This window comes from Prunus mume, linkage group LG2 (genome assembly GCF_029339155.1).
Source record: "Prunus mume cultivar Tortuosa linkage group LG2, ASM2933915v1, whole genome shotgun sequence".
In the NCBI taxonomy this organism is placed as follows: Eukaryota; Viridiplantae; Streptophyta; class Magnoliopsida; order Rosales; family Rosaceae; genus Prunus; species Prunus mume.
Window position 1 is genome coordinate 34,099,526 of NC_142699.1, and position 13,264 is coordinate 34,112,789.

Sequence of the window (13,264 nt, forward strand, 5' to 3'; positions counted from 1 at the left end):
AGATCTACATCAAATTCGGTGGGAGGGCACTTAAGTAACCAACTTTCTCTCTGTGCTTCTTTACAGCCTAAAAGTCTTCAATCGATGGCTTTGAAAATTTTCTTTTTATTAAGCTGGTGAAACTGCGAAAGAATCAGAATTGAACTAGAGCACTGCTTCCTCAGATTCTTTTTTGCTTTTTTAATGTTCAAGCAAAAGAATCTGAAGCACATGTTTGACCAACATAGGTAACCAAAAACAACCTCAATGGGCAGACATGACATTGTGTTTTGCCGTAGCAAAATAGTATCATCCCCTTACCCCTTACATAAATGTTAAGTGTTTGAGGAGACCTATAGGGGGTCACAAATGTTTTTAACACTTGAACAGTAAATCGTGGCAATAGCAGAACCCCAAAATACCAGCAGAAACAAGTCATAGGAGAAGACAAATTATCAATTGTATTACAATGCCACTTGCCATGTGCACCAACAACGAACAATTTAAACATCGTTGCTGCTTCACCGCAAAAACCATTTGTCTATGAATTCTTATTATCTCAGTGAGCAGCGATGATGGCGTTACATTCAACCTCTGTGAACACATATTTCCATATGTTTTGTCACTTCCATTAACCCACATGATAATAAACTAATACATCCTTGAAAGAACTCAAAAAATACAAATCATTAATAAAAATAAAAATAACTAAACAAAAACCCAAATGGCAAATTGCCTGTATAGAGAGCACCAGCAGCACATGCTCAAATTAATTCAATGTTCATGAAGGGCTTTCTTCATTCAGAGAGAGAGAGCTTCAAGCTTGGGCCTTGTCCCATTTGAGTGGCTTGACCACCTCCCATGTGAAGTCAGTGTCATCCCTGCCAAAATGCCCATAGGCAGCAGTCTTCAAAAACCTTCCATTGCCACCCCTCTTGAGATCTAGGTTGATGGCAATCATACCAGGCCTGAAATCAAAGCTCTCCTTCACAATCTTGAGAATTTCCTTGTCTGGGATCTTCCCAGTGCCATAAGAATCAACAAAAACAGACAAAGGCTCAGGCACACCAATGGCATATGAAACTTGCACAATGCACCTCCTGGCAAGTCCACTGGCCACAATGCTCTTGGCAGCCTGCCTCACAATGTAGGCCCCACTCCTGTCCACCTTAGTTGGGTCCTTCCCAGAGAAGGCACCACCACCATGAGCTCCCCATCCTCCATAGGTGTCAATGATGATCTTCCTGCCAGTGAGACCAGCATCACCATGAGGCCCTCCGATGACGAATCGGCCAGATGGGTTGAGATGGAAGATGGTCTTCTCATCAAGGTACTTCTCAGGGATCACAGGCTTGATCACATGCTCCTTGAGATCAGCAGCAATCTCATCATTTGTCACGGTCTCGTCGTGCTGGGTCGAAATTAGGACAGTGTGGACACGAATTGGAACCATGGCACCCTTGTCGTTGTAGTACTCAACAGTCACTTGGGTCTTGCCATCAGGCCTCAACCAAGCACAAGTACCATTCTTGCGAACCTCGGTGAGCTTAGCACCGAGCTTGGTTGCAAGGACATGGCTGAGGGGCATGAGCTCAGGGGTCTCATCTGTGGCATAGCCAAACATGTGACCTTGGTCACCAGCACCAATCTCCTCAGGCCTTTTGGTCAAATGGCCATGGACACCCTGAGCGATGTCAGGGCTCTGCTGTTCAATGTTCACAAGAACCTTGCAATTGTCAGCATCAAGACCAACATCGTCTGATACAAAGCCAATTGTACGGCATGTGTCACGAACAATCTTCTCATAGTCTACATTGGCCTTGGTGGTGATCTCTCCGAAGACCATGACCATGTTGGTCTTGGTGCAGGTTTCACAGGCCACTTTGCTCTCAGGGTCTTGTGCAAGGCAGGCATCGAGCACTGCGTCTGAGATCTGATCACAGAGCTTGTCTGGGTGACCCTCATTGACTGATTCAGAGGTGAACAAGAAGGTCTCCATTTCTTACAATCTGAAAGAAAAAAACAGAACAGGAGCACATGCATAAGGCTTAGTTATCAGTCTTTATGCAATCAAAATCCAAAATTAAACACATGCATAGCCAAATTCAGATCCAATTAAGTATACGCCAAGAATTACCAAATCAAATGCATGCAATTAAAAGCTATCAGATCTGCAATGTCAGAGCCCATTTCTAAAACCACAAACAATCCAAAGTTTAAATTTTCGAAAAAAGCCAACTACTTTCTAATGGATCTACTAAAAATAACAAAAACCCAGTTCCAATTTCGGTCGATTTCATCACAAACTCACTCACACGGCACGAAACGACAACATGAAATGAAGTCCATAAACACCCACCAACTTAAAATAACAGATCTAAAAGCCAAAGTCACACAAAATGAGACGAACCCAGAAAGCAAAAGACAGTTAAGCACCAGAAACACACCTCAAAATCGAGAGAGTGAGGGAGAGGGGGAGAGAGAGAGCTCGAGTAGAGGAAAGATTGGAGCTTTGGGTGTGTTGCGGTCTCCTCCTCAAGCGGTTCGACAAAGTTCGAGTTTGAGGCCCGAATTTATAGGGAAATGTGGGTGGCCTTCTCCAAGCCCCTAGGCTGCAAAAATTGGGTCATATTCATCCTTGATCACGTGGCATGTGAATCTCGGGCCTGAGGTTTAATCTCAGCCGTCGGTGAGAGGGAGTCGGTGGGTGAAAGAATAAGGGGAAGGGATCTACTGCTGGTCTAATATGCGGAGGACGCGTTTACTGCGAAAATCACCTTGTACACGGTACGCCTACCAACCCCAGCCTGTCTCTTATCAAGTGATTAGTCCTACGGTTTTGACTAATCACCCCATTTTGGCTCTTACTTGGACTATCCACAAAGGTCTTAAATATTGGTAGTTTCGAAAATATCGATAGTTCAAAAATACAGAAATATCGATAGAAATATCAGAAAAATATCGATATCTATAAAAATTGGATAAAAACTACAGAAATTGTGATAAATACATAGAAATTTTTAATACAACTTTAGAAGAAGTTTATTTAGTCAATCATCTATTATTTTGACACAAAAAATTGGAAGGAAATGCATTGCATAGTGGGTTTGAGTGATTTAAGTTGATTATATTACGAGCTGACAAACTCTGTGACTTAGAAAATATGGAGTAATTAATGAAGAGAATTAAACACCCCATAGTAATTTATTTATCATTTTTTAGTACAATATTTTACACTTTATAAATTGCATAGTAAGATACATGTGTAACCTTATTTCACATTATTCATTGGACATGGTACACGTTCTTATATTTATTATTTATCAAAAATTGAAAAATAATTAAACCAACTTGACTTTTCATGAAAATTAGGCACTTTACCATACTTAAAAAATAATAGTGAAGATTGAAAATTAACTAAGAACATAAATAAATTTATCAAAGGAAGAATTAAGTAGTAAACAAAGAAAATAATGATAGAGATTTAAGTAATTAAGCAACAATTTGAAAGGGAATTTAGTAATGTAAGTACTTATAATGAATAATAAAATAATCAATAACATTAAATGGATTAAATAGAAAAGAAATAAATTATATTAAGTAATTAAGTAACTGATCAATAATATAAAACAATAAGTAATTATGTTAATTTCTATTTTGAGAAACAGCTCGCATGTATTATAAATACATATTCCATAGCTTATTATCACAAAGTGATGATTGGCGTGATGGTTAAGTGTTGGCACCTTGTTTTGTCATTATGCATGCTCCGCCCTTGTGTTATCCTAAAGAACCCTTTTTTTTACTTTTTTTGGTATGATGTTTTTCTTGTTTTCTATACACCCAACTTTGAACAATATTTATTCCTAGTAAATATAAAAAGGAGTTGATTTTCCCATTTTTTCTCCACTTACACTTCTTTTTGTCTTTTAATATTTTTTTTATTAATTTTGTTCTTTTTTATTCTCTCTCTTTTCTATTCTATTCTTACCTTACATAAATTTCTTTTTTACTTCACTTTTTACCAAAGTCTTTTTCTTGGAGCTTTAGTTTTAGCAATGTAATGCACTAATCGAGTAAAAAAATAATTAACACTGAATATTTGTCTATGCAAAATTATATGTGCACTTGCTGTAAAAACTCATGCCCCATGAATAAACCTTGCAACCATAGTTTATTTTTTTCTTTTTTTGAAAATGACACAAATTTTAATGCAAAAGACAATAAAATACAGAGATACCTAAGGTGGCCACAAAGAAACAAGGATTATTTGTAGCAATGGTCCCTCAACTATATTCGGAGTTACATTTTGGTCACTCAACTCAAATATTAATTAAGGTCACTCAATTGGGTGTTGTGTTACATCATTAGTCCATACTGTCAAGTCTCTCTAATGGTAAGAACTAATGGTGCAACACAACACCTAATTGAGTGACCTCTATAACTATTTTTTGGAGTTTAGTAACCAAAATGTAACTTTGAGTATAGTTGAGGGATCATTGCTACAAATAATCAGTTGGGTGCAACACAATACCTAATTGAGTGACCTCTATAACTATTTTTTGGAGTTGAGTGACCAAAATGTAACTCTAAGTATAGGACCAAAATGTAACTCTGAGTATAGTTGATGGATCATTGTTACAAATAATCCTAACTGAAAAGTCACATTTGCCCATCAATAATCTAAGATATGCTTGTCACGTCATCATTTTAAATAGAAAAAGTCACAGACTTGACGGTAGGGACTAATGGTGCAACACAATACCCAATTGAGTGACCTCTGCAACTAATATTTGAGTTGAGCGACCAAAATGTAACTCCGAGTATAGTTGAGGGATTATTGCTACGAATAACCCAAGAAACAAAAAACAAAGAAAGAGTAAGTAAAATGAATAAAATCATCATATACTTAATACCAGATTAAAATTACAACTTCAGTTTCAGCTACAAGAGAAGATTTAATCTAACCAAATTGTATCATTCCACTTAAACCATCACAACATGAGTTGCCAAAAAAAAAAAAACATGTTTGGTGGCTAAGAAAATTCAACCATACAAGAGCAGACACATTTCCCAAGAGCTAAAAAATTAATGTATGGTAAGTGTAGAATAAGAAAGGGAAAGAACAAAAAAGAATAAAATTGATTAAAAGGTATTATAAAGCAAAAGGGAGTGTAAGTGGAGAAAATGGTGTAGGAAAATCAGCTCCCATAAAAAATTGTGACGCAGGATTCAAGAAGCACGAAAATGATAAAAGAAAAACAAATGTTAACCGATTAGTAAAGTGGAATCTACCGAAAAAGAGATAAAATTTCAATGATTTTATTAATTGATATGAATAAAGCTTACAAATACAACTCCTATAGAAAGAGAAGGAAAAAAAAACCTTAATTCCACAATAGTCTTAAAACCTAGCTAATAATAAAATAAATAAATTCTAGCTAAAATCGTATCTGAAAATTCCAATAATAAATCATTCTTCCTCTTTTAAAGCCATAATTGATATTTAATAGAAAGTTTTCTCTTTGACGCTTTCATGCCAATTTTGAACTGATTGCTTTTCTTTATTTTTCTTCGTAGGAATTTACCAAAAATTTGTCCTACATTAAATGATAACCAAAATTTTATTGTAGTAAGCGGGTATCTCATTCGACATAAAAAAAAAGAAAAAAAAAAGGGGTATCTCTAGTACTATTATAATAATCATGCTCATGTTGTGTTTATGTAATCCCATTATTAAACCGAGTTAAAACTTGGCATTAAGTTCCAAGAAAAAATATTTTAGCAATCCTTGTATACAACAATTGGTCATGTGATTATGATGTGAAGAGTGGGTACGTGAGACTCATTGTATACTCGAGATTTTTGAGAAAAATGTCGACTATGAGAAGCATAATGGGTACAATACATCATTGACCAATATCAAGTGGCAACCTACTTGACATTTAGAATGCGAATTCATTGTTTGAGCTCCTAAGTAAATGACATTAAAAGGAGAAAGAGTTTCATAAAACGGGAATAATACTATTTTGCTATCCTTGGTCAATAAGCTATGACACGCGTGATGAGAGTCTATAAATTTGACTTAATAAAGATAATTTCACTTGTTGTTACATTTCATTCTCACAAATTGGATTTATGAATTTTCTATATTTAATTTGGTGAACTTATTAGATGAATTTATCTTTTGTAGGAAGTTGGAAAGTCAAAAGATGAAGATATATATATATATATATATATATTTGTCTAAGTTCAAGCCAAGTGTGAAGAGAATTGCTGGCGGATTTTACTGAAGAATTGATTGTGGGATTATTGTTATTATAAAGATAAGTAAAAAGGGATAAGAGAAAACAAAACCGTTGAAGCTAAAAAGCCTATTTCATGTCATTTATAGGCATTTAGCGCCCACTACCTCACTGTTATTTATTTTTCACTAACTCTCCACTATCAACATATGTTTAATCCAATTAATCCCTCACTTAAACATTTCATTACCCACTATGAATGTATTAACTTTCCACTCACCTCATTGACTACTATAAATCAACCATCAATTTATTTGGCAAGGACACCACTACGACATGTTTCTTTATCCATTTCATTCAAAATTTAGTTATATTTTTCTTTGTAATGAGTTGTTAGAACTCTAGCTAAGGCTAAAGTGAAAGTCCTTTGAGTAAGTTAATGAATGTCCTTTGAGTAAGTTAGTGAATGTCCTTTGAGTAAGTTTGTGAATTGTTCTTTAATCCAATATATAGTATGAATTGCTAAATATTTTATTTTTGGTTGTTCAATATTTTCATATCCCTTTATTTTGATTGATGTTAAGTGCTACTATCTTTTCATTAACTCAATTATATTTTTCTCATTGTTAAGAATTGACTTTGCATGCTTTTAAATTAAAAGATTAGATATTAAGCAATTCCATTTTCTGAACAATCATTAATAAAAGATAACATTGAAAAATTAAATTAGTTTCAATTTCTTTATTCTAGTTAAAGTTTCTCAATGATAATCTTAATCGAGTTATAATTCGGATTAAAGAGCATGAAACATATTTTACTTAAAGAATTGAACCTTGATGCCTTAGCATTTCCATTATTGATGATAATTCATTTTAAAACCCAATCTCTACAACACTCAAATCAAATTACTTTTCCATTTTGCTTGTCACTTTTATTTTGGTACTTTTAATTATTTCTTAGTGTGTAGACTTTTGCCTACATGCTCCTTGAGAATACCATACTTGGACTTCCAAGATTATTACTATGTATGACTACTTGCACTTGGGTAGACGCAACATTGATCAATATCAAGTGGCAACTTACTTGACATTTAGAATGCACATTCATTGTTTAAGCTCCTACATAAATGGCATCAAGAGGATAGAAAGACTTTCATAAAATGGAGATAATACTATTCACTATTCCTAGTCAATAACGTTATGACACGCGTGATAACACTTCCACGTAACATAACATTATTGGCCGAGAATAGCAAAATAATGTTATCTCTATTGCAACTAAAATTTTCTAGCATAAAAAGAGGAGGAACCATTTAGGCATTGTTCTTGTTGGTCTCAACAAGAGTGAATGTTTATGCTTGAGAATCAAGGTGAAAATTGAGAGAGAGAGAGAGAGAGAGAGAGAGAGTAGAAGATTTCAGTTGAATTTTTTATATCATAGAAACTTGTTTTTATCTTCTTTGTTTTTTTGAATAGTTTGGTAAGAAGTATGTTATTAAAAGATTTTAGTTGAATTGGGTTCTTTCCACTACAAGGCAAAGGCTTGGCTTATGAGTGGGTTGGTGAGTCTACAATTTGGTCTCACATCCTCTTCTATTATTCTCCTTTGATGGTACCATTACCAACCCTACCAACCTCAGTCAAAAATAAACAAGTCATTTCCAACATGTTTAATTAAGGAAAAAATTACTTTAAAACCATTAATCATAGCTTAAGCCATTGTCTTACCTGAATCAAATTGCTGTTAATCCAAATCGAAGAGGCAAAAAGGACCACAGGTGGCATGATCCAATCGATGTGAAGCGTGGCTTCGCACTACTCTCCTGTGATTATAATAAGCAATGTCAATTTCATGGAACATGCTTTTATTAAGTGTGAAAATTCAATTCAATCAAAGCCTTTGAACATCAAAGTCACATGGACGTGTTTAGTGCCGGCACCTCAAAACATTTACTCAACAAGGACGTGGTATGGTGGTAGACCTTATTGTCTTTTTCTATTTCCCTTTTTATTTGAGGCCAAACCATATATAATTGATTGTTAATATCAAATTCACTTTTGTTGGCTGTAGTGTTTTAAAGCATAATGTCTTCACAAATTTCCATTGCACCGATGGTGACAGTCACTTACGCGTGTATATTTAGTTGTTTATCGTAAATTTATGTGTGCACTATCATAGGACCTATATAATCAACGGTTAATAATTACTCACACATAAATATGTGATTATCCTTACATCGTTCAATCCTGACATCAAACAGTAGTTCAATACTTCATACACGAATTATAGCCATCTATTTAGATGAGGAAAAATAACTCGAAATTTAGTCAAAAGTAGGGTATTTAAGAGGAGAAGTTGACAATTTTTATAGTGTGATTTACAAAATTTTGTCATTTACAAAATTCGACATACATAAATCCAAATACTGAAATATTTAATTGACATAAATTGAAATGATGGAAATATAAATTCCGTCATTTTAGAATTTTATATAATTTTCAATTCCTTCATCCAAACTGAGAGTAGTAATTCAATAATTTATGACCTAACTACATAAATAAATACTTCTATGGTTTGGAGGGTTCTATATAGTTAATCGATAATCGCAGAAGCTGGTCCATAAAAATCAATCAGTCAATTTATGGAAAGCCCATTAAGAGCCCATAAATTGCAGATCAAAGCCCAAATTGAGAAGCCCAATAACGAGTCAGCAACGTGTCGGTGGTTGATAAAGGACCGTCAAAGTTTAAAGCAACAGAAAACGACTTGTGAGGTGCGTTTGTGAGCAATCTACGTAACACTTGTAGCTATCTCTTCTTCTACACGTCTTTCTCTTCACAACTTTATCTTTATATATAAAAAAGAAAGTCCCCTCATTTTCCATGATTGGTTTTCTTTTGGACTTTTTAGCCTCTCGCATACGAAAAAGGGAAAAACTTTATGGGGAAGATCAAGCCTTTCAAGCAGGAGTTCTCATTCGGTTTGATTTTTCCCTCCTTTTTTATTTCAATCATTTACAGAAAGGCGTTTTTCTTGCAATTTTTATGATGGTTTTGATGATTTTGATTCAGATGAACGAATTGAAGAATCGAAAAATATCATCGCAAAATACCCAGATCGAATTCCGGTTAGTTTTCATTTATGATTGTTTGTTTTTTACTTTTCTTTGTGAGTTTTGTTGTTTTTTTATTTATTTAAAATTTAAAATTTATTTAAATAAGAATGGAGTAATAAATATATATGATTCAGAAATTCCAAGATACTGGGATAAATAATGCACTAGGAAATTGGAAACAAGGAGATTTGTTCTTGTTTGTGTGTTTTTTTTTTGTTGCTTTCGTCTTTGGCAGACCTGAGTTGGTTTTAATGTTTGACCAGATTGAGAGATGATAATGTTTTAGTGGCTCAGAGCATTTTTTTGGGTGTGTACTTTGAAATGGCAAATTTGTAGTTTGTGTACAATCAGAAGGCTTAATTTTATCAGAATTGACGCAATTAAGCTCTAATGGAGAAGCTGTCAAAACTGATCAAGGTGTTCTTTGTATGTCTTTCTGCAGGTGATCATTGAAAGATATTCCAGGACAGACCTGCCTGAAATGGAAAAGAAAAAGTATGTTCTAGTTGTCACAAATTCACAATTCCCTGCATTTTCGTCAAGGCCAAAGTTTCTTGTGTTAAGAACTAACTTAAATGTCATATTATATGTACATCTGAGGTTCAATTTTTTAGAAACTTTAAGATCCATGCATTATCCATATGTTTATTGGTCAGTAAAGTTTCCGCGTCGAGGTCCTTTGGCATTGGTACTCGCCTGGTTTCTTTAGCGTACTTATAATAATACTAGGATATTTCAGTTTGTATATTAGTACCCTCATCCTAACTATATAGCTCTTTTTTCTAGCGAAACAGAGAGCTTTGCTTCTGTTACTTGCTCTGTGTTTTGAGGATCTTTTGGCATGTTTTGCTTGCTTTTCTATGCTTTAATAATAGATGTATGCTTGGATGAATTTTCTTTTATCTGCAGTTCGGTATAATCTGAATGTAGCTACTTAGTTCTAGAAGTTCTTAACACAGATTGAATTGCCTTCCGGAATATTTTAGCCAATTGTTTTTGCATTCTCACTTTAAGGAGAATAACCTGTATACCGTGTTTCCTTGTTTCATATAGATTCTTGGTTCCAAGAGACATGTCTGTCGGGCAGTTTATTCATATCTTAAGCAGCAGGCTTCACTTGACTCCTGGGAAAGCTCTTTTTGTCTTTGTGAAGAACACATTACCTCAAACAGGTAAAACACACATTATTGATTCGGCTACCAGTTTTATTTAGATTCTGCACGACATTGAGAACTTGTTAACACATTTTTCTGTGGATTTCATTTACAGCCAATCGTATGGATTCCATCTACGAAAGTTACAAGGAGGATGATGGTTTTCTGTATATGTGTTACAGCAGCGAGAAAACCTTCGGCTGATCTTTCCATCTCCTCCCCTAATTTATCTAATCGTTCATATTAGCAACTTGTAAGTATCTGTTGTTAACTTGTTCTCATTGCGAAAGGGGCCTGTGAGGCTTGCTTCACTGTATTCTTTCATGTTCATTGTAAATTTGATTTATTGTGAATTCTGTAAAGTTCATGACCTTCAATAATTCCATATTTTCATTCCAATGTCGACTTTCTATAATAAATATCACCACATAAGTGGGTTCAATCCTAACCAAAAAATTATCAAACAAGAAAGGGGAGAACTTGTAGAACTTGTGCTCTGGGAATGTGCTTGCCTTTCTTTTTATTTTAACGTTTTCTATTTTCAATACATTTCCATACTACGTACTCAGCAGTAGGACGTCTGAGTGATTATAGAATATTACGGTAGTACGACCATATTGACAAGATGGATGAGTATCTTTTCTTTGAGATGGTTGAGAACATTACACCACATAATTTCATACGAATAGTGCATCAGAAATTCCATGGAAGCAAAGTTACATGCCGGAAAAAGTTGCATGAAAGGAAAACAAAAAGAAGACAAATGATATTATTATTCAGACCACCGAAGGCCAGGAGAAGTGATACAACCATATTATTCATAAATGAACTAATATTTTTTCAACACCACATTTGAGACGAGGTTTTTGGTACATGCAGCTACAGGCAGGCAGTCGCTTACTATTTATTCTACTCTAGCGCACTAGCAGTTCCATGCACGGTGACCTCAGCCTCCACGGTACAACTATCATCCACCAAGAACCTGTAGTTCGTGTTTGTCAACCATGCGACTGTAATGAAACTCGGCCAGCCCAACATGGGACTGGAGGCACTGACCCACCGAGTAACTGCAAGATGAAATGAAAAAGAAGAAGAAAAAAGAATGAAGAGCTAAAGACCAATAATTAAAAAGTGCAAAGAAAAGAAAACCTCCTCACTGTGTAGGGGATGGTGATGGATAGAACTAGGCCAATCTATTTACCTTTATATTCACGGTGATAGCTGCTGCTTTATCGATTTAAGAGGCGCAGGGTATACTGTGCATAGATTTTAGAGGTAGGAGGCAGAGATGTCGGATCAGTTAATGCCAAATAAAGAGCGAGATGGCCACTCAACTCATCGTCTCTTCCCTTCGGATACAGTTTTATCTTCCTGCAACAAGCAACAAGTATTTTTAGATAAGATTACCTGCACTTAATAACTTCTGCAGCAAGTTTAGTTTCCATCTGCAAACTTTACTGCTTTTTTGGCATACAATTTACTCATCTCCTTTATTTTGTTATTTTGTTTTTTGTTTTGGTTGGTAAACTTTCTCTAAAACTTTAACTGATTCTTTACCATCTTCATGTAAGTAAAATTTGCACAAGGAAAGAGAAAGGGGGAGAGAGAGAGAGAGAGAGAGAGAGAGAGATAAGAAGGACATAAAAAGCCTGTAAAGAAGGATGTATTAATCAATGAGGAGGCTTATGTACCATTTTTGGTCTCCAGCAATGAATGTTTGTGAGTCATAGCTCTCCGCGTTTAACTTTGAGAAGTTGTCAATTTTCCAAACATGCTTGTACATAATGGCACCCTTGATCATTGATAGACACTCTCCTTTGCGTGTGCTTCTTTCTTTATGAACAAAGACCTCCGCTCCAGACACGCAGGTGTCTTCCACGAGAAATCCATTGGAAGCGTCAGTAAAAGCTTTGAGGGAGAGGAATTTATCAAATCCCCAGTCTAACTTCATCCCATGGAAGCACCTTTCATTTTGTTCTAAGCAATGCATATGACATAAAAAGAAAAGAATCAGAATATGGGGCAGTACTTTGTATACATGAGAAACATTGGCTAATCTGTTCTCTGCTGTATGTTTAAGAATAAAATGAAAAGAAATGGTACCTTGAAGAGCCAAGTACTTGCCAATATTCTGATCAAGCAAAAACAACCTGAAAGCAGCATGCACTTCCCAACAAGTCTGGGGGGGCATTTGCTCCAGCCAATACTAAGTAGAGAGAGATGTGCTCTGTCACATTCCTGCTCTTGTTTCCATTTGGATAGAAAACCAGATTCCTGCAGCAAAACCACAATTGATAGTACTCTAATGCAGCTTGAACATAAGAAGTAAATAATAACAACGAATGCAAATTAAGGTTATGAGAACAGAGTCACACAAGTATAAGAACTTGTTGAAATGAGAGAAAGAATTGTACCATTTGTATCCTCCAGCTTCAAACTCCCCTGATTCATATTTCTCCAGTGAATGTTTGGACAGCAATGAAAGTGACTGTATTTTGATAGTGTAATGAGTTGGCGGCGTATCAGAAATTGTTCTCAAAATCCCTGCAATTAAAATGTTGGCAACACAAACTAGAAGGTGTGAGGGAGGGATTTATACATTAGGTGTCTGTAACATGCCATGTTTACATTAGCTAGTGCTTTAACAAACACACATATACAGATAGCGACAGAATCTTACCGTCTTGTTCATCGAAGTTAAGACTAGTCATGTTCATGGCAAAAAACTTGACTGCCAAAGGTGCTGATAATTGATGCAGGTTACAAGATTC

At 35.2% G+C, this 13,264-nt stretch overlaps 2 protein-coding genes and 1 pseudogene across 3 annotated transcripts; 1 reads left to right on the forward strand and 2 right to left on the reverse strand.

The window, feature by feature from the left end:
- Nucleotides 1-417: 417 nt before the first annotated feature.
- On the reverse strand, nt 418-2,525 carry LOC103323276 (S-adenosylmethionine synthase 5). Its single transcript, XM_008225261.2, has 2 exons — nt 2,427-2,525; nt 418-1,988 (listed from the first exon to the last, which is right to left on the reverse strand). The coding sequence occupies exon 2, from the start codon at nt 1,976-1,978 to the stop codon at nt 797-799; it is 1,182 nt and encodes a 393-aa protein (XP_008223483.1). The 5' UTR covers nt 1,979-1,988; nt 2,427-2,525; the 3' UTR covers nt 418-796.
- Nucleotides 2,526-9,043: 6,518 nt separating this feature from the next.
- Nucleotides 9,044-10,892, forward strand: LOC103323275 (autophagy-related protein 8i). The gene is made up of 5 exons (XM_008225260.3): nt 9,044-9,204; nt 9,296-9,351; nt 9,782-9,834; nt 10,393-10,511; nt 10,609-10,892. Exons 1-5 carry the CDS (start codon nt 9,165-9,167, stop codon nt 10,695-10,697), a joined length of 357 nt encoding a protein of 118 aa, XP_008223482.1. The 5' UTR covers nt 9,044-9,164; the 3' UTR covers nt 10,698-10,892.
- Nucleotides 10,893-11,249: 357 nt separating this feature from the next.
- LOC148920120 (BTB/POZ and MATH domain-containing protein 3-like) lies at nt 11,250-13,260 on the reverse strand (annotated as a pseudogene). Its single transcript, XR_016123620.1, has 6 exons — nt 13,174-13,260; nt 12,908-13,037; nt 12,597-12,767; nt 12,185-12,470; nt 11,695-11,864; nt 11,250-11,560 (listed from the first exon to the last, which is right to left on the reverse strand). The product of XR_016123620.1 is annotated as a BTB/POZ and MATH domain-containing protein 3-like (transcript).
- Nucleotides 13,261-13,264: the final 4 nt, after the last annotated feature.